Raw genomic sequence first — 8830 nt, 5'->3', positions numbered from 1 at the left:
AAGAGTGTTAGGTTCTGAAGAAGAGGAGAAGGGTCTAATAACGAATGGAACAGCGAAAACGGATTCTCACATTCCGTGTGAGAATAAATCGAAAGCCCCTTCATATGATCAGATAAGAAGCTCTAGGAAAAGGAAAGCAGTTAACACAAGGGCCGGGGATTTCTCTAACAAGAGATCTGTCAGAACGAAAACGGTATCAAACATAGTCAGCTTGCCAGACCTTAGGAACAGACCCGTTTGTGTTCACTCTGCCATCGGTGTTGGAACTAATGCTAGGTTGTTTCCTGCTATGGAGATGTCGAGCTTAGTGAGTAAAAAGAGCGTAAACTATGGGATGAGTCTTTCGAGGGATGATGATCCTACAATGTCTTACAATCCGTTCAACGGACCTAATCGTCCCGGGGGTGCTACCCCTCAGTTTCACGTCTTCCCGCTACCGTATTTCATATGGCAGTATGTCTTAATTAGCTCCTATTCTGTTTTCTATGCATAAACCATGAAGAAGTATCTTACCCTTTCTGTAATTTTTTTATCAGGGGAAGATTCAAGCTACAAAGGAATGGGGTATTTTCGGGTTTCTGCGAGGGGATTCAGGCTCATTTATCGCGATCAGCATCACAGAACACGGTAGCATTATCCCCGGCATTCTCTCGGGAGATATTAATTGAGGAAACACCGAGATCAGCCATGTGGACGACTCAGTTCACGGAAAATCAAGCAGCTGCAAAGAACATCCACATATACTTCTTTTCAAAAGATCCGAACAGGTTGATTTCTCGTTCTCCCATGTTCATGGATGGTCGGTCTGCCTTTTTCTTCCGCATAATCTGGATCTCGGTTTTCTTAACTCAAGTTTCCTTTTGCAGGCTCGAATGTGGCTACAAGAACTTACTGCAGCACATGATTATGAACGATGTATGTCTCAGGGGAAAGGTTGGCGGGTTTGAGCTTTTGATCTTCTCATCCGACAAACTCGAGGACGGTTTTCAGCGTAATATATTACCTTCTTTTCTCATTTTCATCAATCATCCGAAGAAAAAAGTAGCATCCTTTCGAATTGTTTTTTTTTTGGGGTAAGGAGATGGTGTTTTTGTTGCAGGTTGGAATGGCGTCCCCTTTCTATGGGGTGTGTTCAGGGAACCGAAACCGATATCCATTGGAAGTTCCAGAGCAAATGGGTATCATCAAGAATGCAACTCCGAGCTCAACCGTGCCCAGATCCCGCAAGCTCCATTCGAATCCCGGCTCGTTAACTTCTTCCAGGTTAACATGAACAAACCAGTTCATAGAATGGATTCGTTCAGATGTATGACGTATTTTTCACAGGGGTTTGTTTACATTCTTGTGGCAGATGGCGAGAAGAACATTTGAAGAAGGTTCGAACTTGTCATGCAACCTGTCCCTCGGAAATTCCGAAGCCGCAGCCCCGAATCTGGAGCTATCTTTAGGGGTAGGAGGAGCTCCTGCTTCTGCTTCAAGAAACATCATCGGGGAGGAACCCTCCTCGTCGGCTGTCTCTTCAAGGAACCCTAACTGTAGCTTCCGGTCTATACCCTTCCTCACCAGCTACCCTTTCCGCATCGATCCATCCGTTACGACAGAACAACCAGACTTAGAGGAGATGCCGCGCGTGGACACTACTCTCTCCCTCTGACAATGCTCTTCTCCTTTTCACATATAGATTTATGCACAAATACAGCGGTGGGATAAAAGAAAAATGATACAAAGAGTCCGTAATAGTTTTTCTATTTCTTTACAGAAAGGGAACATTTCTTTTTCTTTTCTTTTTTTTTTGGCAAAGTTATTATATGATGAAGAAGAAGAAGAAGGTTGAGGAAAGTTATAAAGTTAATCATGATCATCATTCGTTCATTGTTGTAATAAGGAGTAACTTGTCATGATGGAAGAATCCGAACGCGGTTTTAAGGGCCATACTTGCCGCCGGGTCCTCCATAAGCAAACATCTGACCTAACCAACCAATCATATATAGGAGAATAACAATAATTATGAGACAGAGATCGGATCAAAGCTAAGGCAAAAGATTGGAAGAGACATAACTGGCCAACAGAACTGAATGATGTTACGTAGAGATTCAGGTCCGGTTTCTAACGAAATGAGGGCTCTGCTGTATTGGTCATCCCTCACGTCTCTCAGGACATGAACACTCATCCACGCACCAGCTCCGTAATATGTCGTCCCATTATGCTCCGCCGTTTCAAGACCCGCAAACTAAAGAGAAATATCGTTATCGTGTTACGTATGAAATATTATGGAACCGATTTTTTCGATATATTTTTTTTAAATTCATAGATCGAACTTACGTCATGGCCAGACACTACAAAAAAACAGTCATTTAGCAACGAAATTGCGTTGCAAATCCAATTAGCAACGAAAATTCGTTGCAAAAGGCGTGAAAACCATAATTAATCGCAGCCACAAATTTATTTTAAATAAATTTGTAACGCAATTTCGTTGCAAATTTGCAGCGAAATTGCGTTGCAAAACCAAATAGCAACGAAATTGCGTTGCAAATTTATATATTTACTTTTTGACAGTCAAATCATATTAATTATTAAATAATAATTTTTGCAACGAAATTATTTTGTTGCAAAAAGCGTTGCAAAAAGAAATTCGTTGCTAATCGTCATTGATTTTAAAGAAATAATTTTGAAACGATTTTGCAACGCTTTGCAACGCAAATATTGCGTTGCAAATTAGCAACGAAATTATTGCCTTGCAAAGCGTTGCTAATTGCAACAAAAAAAATTTCGTTGCTAAAGCGTTGCAAAATCGTTTTCATTAAAAAAAACGTTGCAATTTCGTTGCTAACTTTGCAACGAAATGCATTTCGTTGCTAATTTCGTTGCTAATGGCATGTTTTTTTGTAATGAGGGTAATCGGGTGACATGACATCGTTGCTTGGGTTTCCAGTTCCCACCTTTTGAATCGGCACTTCACCTTCCGAACATAGAGTCTTCAGTTCTTCGTAACTCGACCTGCTGAACTCTCTCGCGGCGTCTTTGGACAGTATCTTCGTCTCACAGCTTCACTCGGTCTCGTCTGCCAATATATATGAAAAAACTATCACATAGTATATGATTCTATATATAAGCAAATGTGGTGATATTGGAACTACATAACCAAATTTATTATGAATACATGGATTTTGTGGTCTGTCAGTAATGGACGGTGGAAAGCGGGTTGTTTGTATATGTCAACGCACTCGAAATCGGCTTCTTGAGGCTGCGATTAATCAAATGTGTGAGCACATATATAATATATAGTAATATTGTATTTCTTTATTTTAATATTTAATTACTGCAACATTTTGTACGTTTTAATTGAAATCTACCGGGACCGATCCATGAGTCCCATGGAAACCGAGACGAGCCATCGAGAAAATCGCCGACCAAAGCAGAACCATTTCGCTGATTCTTCTGTTCTTCTTCGCCTTAAGATTCTGCATGCATATATGTATATGCATGTACATACACATCAATATATATGTATGTATACGTCGGTGTGTAATGTAGATGATTTCGGTTGATTTTATGGGGTATGAAATGACAAATTATATTTAATTTATTTTTGGTTAGGGTGCGATCTACCAACATTAATGCACCGGATTCCATCAGAATTATGTAGTTAAGCGTATTTTTGTGCGAGAGTGATACTACGGTGGGTGACTTCATGGGAAATCCTCGTGTTGCACCCCTTTTCGTTTGAAAATACATTGTTTCGCGACATTGATAAATCCCTTTGACGGAAAATAACAGTCATTAGACTATCTAAACCGGCTTTGGCGAGTGAGTTGCTACGACTTTAGCTTAGCAATGACTAAATATCTTTACGAGCATTTCCATTGAGAATTTATTTTCTATTGTTGTGTAGTTGTATCTATATCTAAAGACCTTCTGTTTTATTAATGCAAACACCTTTAACAAAAAAAAAACATGTATATGTTCAATGACAAATGGTGCGTCTAATTGCGTGTGAAATTAAGAAAAGAGATTTTGAAACTAATGATGAAAGAAGAAAGGGGGGAGGGGCGTCTAATTGCGTGTGTTTTAGAGTTGATTTGTCCTTGTTCCGTGAACATTGGACTAATCTAAATACTGTAATTTCTTGCTTAGAAACAAACCATGGCTCAAGGAAAATCATTTAGTTAATCAATTTCCCTTTTACACCAAGAACAAAAAAACAGTTTAATCGACTTTTTTTTTTTAATCTTTTTATATTTGGCCTGATTGGATGGGTGACATCGACTTGGGTTTTAACCAATTTAGTCATCATTCATTCAACCAACGGATTTATATTATAACTTTAAAAAAATGTGGAAAATCGATTTAGAAAACAAATTCTATTCTTAAAAAAAGAAGACAACTCTCTCTAATTGTATAGAAGGCAAAGACAAAATTCTCTTTATAGAGAAGAATTCTCTGCTTTATTATCTTCAGCTATCAAATATTATTTTAACCTACTTTAGCAAAAAAAATATTATTTTAACGCACAAACAGCAAATAAAGTAAAAAAAAAAGTACATGAACTGTCCTTGCAAGACTGTTAAGTTAAGACCCTGAAAGAGACCGGCCGCCTCACCTCCCGCCGTCACCAAACATTAAATTCCCTCTTTTTTATTTGAAGTTTGCAAAGTTTCTTCTCTCTGGAGGGGTGCGCAGTTGGTTCAAATTCTGCCCACTTGAATTCTCTTTTTAAATCTGATTCTTTTGAGGTTTTCTGATTCTGGCCCGTGATTTTGCATCGGGGAGAAGCTTCACTTTCTCGGACCCTTTCGATCTCGTGTCATTATCTCCAAATATCTCTGGTAAGGAAGTCTATTCAGATTCGAAACTTTTTCTGGATTCCGGTTCGATTTTGGGCCCATTCCTCGCGATTTTGATGTCCTTCCGACTATACATCGTTGATTACGCCAGTGACTCGTTTGCATCGCAGTTGCTGATCGTGATTAGTGTCCGTGGTTATGGGGAATAAAGGTTCCAACTTTCTCGGGAAAATGGCCTCCCTCCGGTTTTCTGGAGAAAATCCCAACTGGGTTTCCGGAGAAATTCTGATTGTTTCGGATTCTGGTGAATGAAATTTCGTCAGGTTTCTTATCTGACGGGATTCTCTTACCCATTGTTGTATAGTTCTAAAGGCTCTCTGTTCAATGCGTTGTGCTGAACTCAGTCATATGCGTATAGTTTCATGACCGTAACCCTTCAGGAATAAAAACAAAAGAACCCACTTTCCTGTAACACGACGTTAATCTACAGAAGATGGTATACTGTTGTTGATTCTGGTATTGTCAAGCACAATGTTGGTTGTTAAACTTCTACCTAGGGGATACTTCTGTTTATCGATTCATTTTCTGGTGAATCTCTCCTTTGTTGAGATGCTTATATGATCCATATGATGTATGTCTTCTGCAAGATGGCGGACGCTGCAAAGGATTTGGCTTCGGGGACGGTTGGAGGAGCTGCCCAACTGATAGTAGGACACCCCTTTGACACCATCAAGGTCAAGCTTCAAAGCCAGCCGGCTCCAGCCCTGGGGCAGCTTCCCAAGTACGCCGGTGCCATTGACGCGGTCAAACAGACCATCGCATCTGAAGGGCCGAGGGGTCTCTACAAGGGTATGGGGGCCCCACTTGCTACGGTGGCTGCCTTCAATGCGGTCCTGTTCACTGTCAGAGGGCAGATGGAGGCATTGCTCAGGTCTGAACCTGGAGTCCCTCTCACCATTGGTCAACAAGCCTTGTGTGGTGCCGGTGCTGGAGTTGCTGTTTCGTTTCTTGCTTGCCCCACAGAATTGATCAAGTGCAGGTTAGCTCTTATCTTGGCCAGTTTAGATGTGTAAATGATTATGCTTTGCTCAAAGAATCTGCATATATATATACATATATATATATATGTATATGTGCTTGATGTAAACTTATTAATCTGTTTCTTTGAAAAAATTCTGAGAAATGCCCCTAGATGTAAGCTTCCTGATTGAATTGTGATTTGTGTTCTGTCAAAAAACCAGGTTGCAAGCACAAAGCGGAGTAGCCAGCTCAGGCGGAGGCTCAGTGGCAGTAGCCGTCAAATACGGTGGGCCAATGGATGTAGCCCGGCAGGTCCTCCAGACAGAAGGTGGAGGCCGAGGTCTCTTCAAGGGCTTGGTCCCAACATTAGCCCGTGAGGTCCCGGGAAACGCAGCCTGTTTTGGAGTGTACGAAGCCTTGAAGCGTTTCCTAGCGGGAGGAAAAGACACATCAAGCTTAGGAAAAGGGTCACTTATGCTGGCTGGTGGTTTGGGAGGAGCTGCTTTCTGGGTATTTGTCTACCCGACAGATGTGGTGAAGAGTGTGATCCAAGTCGATGATCATAAGAACCCGAAATACTCTGGTTCCATTGACGCCTTCCGGAAGATTCTGAGGGCCGAGGGAGTGAAGGGTCTTTACAAAGGGTTCGGACCTGCGATGGCCAGGAGTGTCCCTGCCAATGCAGCTTGCTTCTTGGTCTATGAGATGACACGGTCCAGCTTGGGATAAACCGGTTTTCTCTCCCCCCGCCCTTGCTTAACCATTTGGTTCTTGATGAGCCGAGTGCCTTTGTCCTCTTGGTTTTGTCGGTTTAGATGAGAAATTGAGCAATAAAAAGTCGGTTAGGTTTTGGTTTAGACGATCCATTCTCTTTCTGCAAACTCTCTCTGTATTCCTTTGAATGAGCCGGTTAACCGAATTGTTGTGGGCAGTCTGTTTTCTTATAAAGTGTATTAGGTGGGTTGCAGAAGCATAAACTGGGCTCGGATGGGCTGGAATTGGAATGAGACGTATATTCCAATATTCCATCGTAAGTTGGTATTTACAAATCGCCCAGCAGAGATTCCTTCAGTACAGATTTTCCAATAAACATTTCACAATTATTGGAATCATGTCTCGTATTGACTCTTTCATCCTTCATTTGTCTTTTTTCTTTTATCCATGAAATAATATATGTGTGTGTGTGGAACGTTTATTAGTGAAGGCATTTCGACTCATTAGTTATCATTAGAATATATTCTCCTCCACATTTTTAATATTAAATAACTGCCGACAAGAAATCTTGTGCTGTTTGCGGTAACTTCTTCTAGAATTGGTATTCCCGTTTGTTTATTGCCTATTACAAATACCGAAAAAAGTAAATAAATGAATCTCTACATTTTTTTTTTAGAGAATAAATCAATATTTTCAAAAGGGCGTGAATAAAATTTTAATAAGATATCATATTTTCAAAGGGCGTGAATATATATATATATATAAACACGAGTTGACTCAGATGAGGGATAAAAGAGAAGGCCCAACTCCATTAGGACCCAGGGCTTATTCTTTGAACCCACCCACCTCTTCAATTAATTTCATTTTCTTTTATTACTTTTTATTATTCTTTTGTATGGAATTCCACTTTTACCCTTTCTTCCTCCCTCCAAAACGACCACCCCAAGCAGCACTCTCTCTCTCCCCCTCTCATACATTTAAATAACGAAGGATCGCCGGAGAAGGGGTTAAATCCACTTCAATGGCGGATCAACAACCACTCCCAGACGAAACCCACCACAACACAATCCATCACCTAGCCATGCCTCCCGGGTTGACCCGCGACGAGTTCACCGAGCTGGCTCACTCCATCTCCGAGTTCCACACCTACCGACTCGGCCCCGGGCGCTGCTCCTCCCTCCTCGCCAAGCGAGTCCATGCGCCGCCGGATATAGTGTGGTCCGTTGTTCGGCGCTTCGACAAGCCCCAGACGTACAAGCACTTCATCAAGAGCTGCGTGGTGGGGGAAGGGTTCGAGATGCGCGTGGGATGCACGCGCGACGTGGACGTGATAAGCGGGCTCCCGGCGAACACGTCGACGGAGCGGCTAGACCTCCTGGACGAGGAGCGGTGGGTGACGGGATTCAGCATCATCGGAGGAGAGCACAGGCTCCGCAACTACCGATCCGTCACGACGGTGCACGGCTTCCACCGCGGCGGCCGGATCTGGACAGTGGTTCTGGAATCGTACGTGGTGGATGTGCCGGAGGGAAACACGGAGGAGGACACGAGGCTCTTCGCCGACACCGTCATCAAGCTCAATCTCCAGAAACTCGCCTCCATCACCGAATCCATGGCTCCTCGCTCGGCCGAAGCTGCCGATTATCCGGTGGTGTGCGAGAGAGAGAGAGGAACGATCAATTTGTAAACTTTGCTGTTTGAGGGTCACATCTTTTTCCACTACGGTTCTTTCTTCCGCACTTCGAAATTCGAACGATCAAAGGGAAAAGGGTATTTTGGACATTATTATCATGGGGGACACGGTGAAACGAGGTTGAGGTTGGGGATAGGATGGCAAAAAGGAAATTAAAACAAGTAGCTTAGCTGTATTCCCAAATTTAGCCCTATGTTTCGTGGACGCATTCATCGTCGTATCAATTCCATGACTACAGACTATATAATATACGCATAGGATGTTTAACAGATCGACCATCCTTCCATTTTCAGCAAAGGGTTTAAAAGTGTGCGCCGTTTTACCCAAAAAGAAAAAAAACAAGAAAACAGAAGATGAAGCCACCCTGTGAGATCTGGGACCCTCCACATCACTATAAAGTGCATACATACACATGTCGATTTCTTTTTTCTTTCGAGAGGGTAGCCTGTCGACTTCTATTACCACTACTACTCTCTGTTTCAGAACAAATATAATATAATATAAGCTCAATTCTTTAGAAACTAATAATACGTCAATTTTTGTAGTCACGGCACCATGAATTCTCCATCTCGATAATACATTCTATTCGATTTGACAAACTATAAAAAGTGAAATGGGA

At 42.0% G+C, this 8830-nt stretch overlaps 3 protein-coding genes across 4 annotated transcripts in view; all 3 read left to right on the top strand.

Annotated features, from left to right (window-relative positions):
- LOC104798461 overlaps positions 1-1781 on the top strand; it is a 4067-nt gene extending 2286 nt beyond the window's left edge. Inside the window, exons 6-10 of the mRNA XM_010520556.1 lie at positions 4-453; positions 537-767; positions 867-991; positions 1100-1263; positions 1352-1781. Coding sequence (XP_010518858.1) covers positions 4-453; positions 537-767; positions 867-991; positions 1100-1263; positions 1352-1654 — 1273 coding nt within the window. The 3' untranslated portion in view covers positions 1655-1781. The remainder of the gene's footprint in view (positions 1-3; positions 454-536; positions 768-866; positions 992-1099; positions 1264-1351) is intronic.
- Positions 1782-4587: 2806 nt separating this feature from the next.
- On the top strand, positions 4588-6735 carry LOC104827762 (mitochondrial carnitine/acylcarnitine carrier-like protein). Of its 2 annotated transcripts, XM_010561011.1 has the most exons (4): positions 4588-4826; positions 4955-5088; positions 5432-5823; positions 6026-6735. In XM_010561011.1, exons 3-4 carry the CDS (start codon positions 5432-5434, stop codon positions 6531-6533), a joined length of 900 nt encoding a protein of 299 aa, XP_010559313.1. In that variant the 5' UTR covers positions 4588-4826; positions 4955-5088; the 3' UTR covers positions 6534-6735. The 2 variants fall into 2 exon arrangements, with proteins under 2 accessions (XP_010559313.1, XP_010559312.1); XM_010561010.1 differs by lacking the exon at positions 4955-5088 and having other exon boundaries at positions 4589-4826.
- Positions 6736-7346: 611 nt separating this feature from the next.
- Positions 7347-8435, top strand: LOC104827761 (abscisic acid receptor PYR1-like). The gene has a single exon (XM_010561008.1). The coding sequence runs from the start codon at positions 7540-7542 to the stop codon at positions 8203-8205; it is 666 nt and encodes a 221-aa protein (XP_010559310.1). The 5' UTR covers positions 7347-7539; the 3' UTR covers positions 8206-8435.
- Positions 8436-8830: the final 395 nt, after the last annotated feature.

Source organism: Tarenaya hassleriana, unplaced genomic scaffold (genome assembly GCF_000463585.1).
Source record: "Tarenaya hassleriana unplaced genomic scaffold, ASM46358v1 Cleome53, whole genome shotgun sequence".
In the NCBI taxonomy this organism is placed as follows: Eukaryota; Viridiplantae; Streptophyta; class Magnoliopsida; order Brassicales; family Cleomaceae; genus Tarenaya; species Tarenaya hassleriana.
This window is presented reverse-complemented; position numbering and strand designations above follow the sequence as displayed.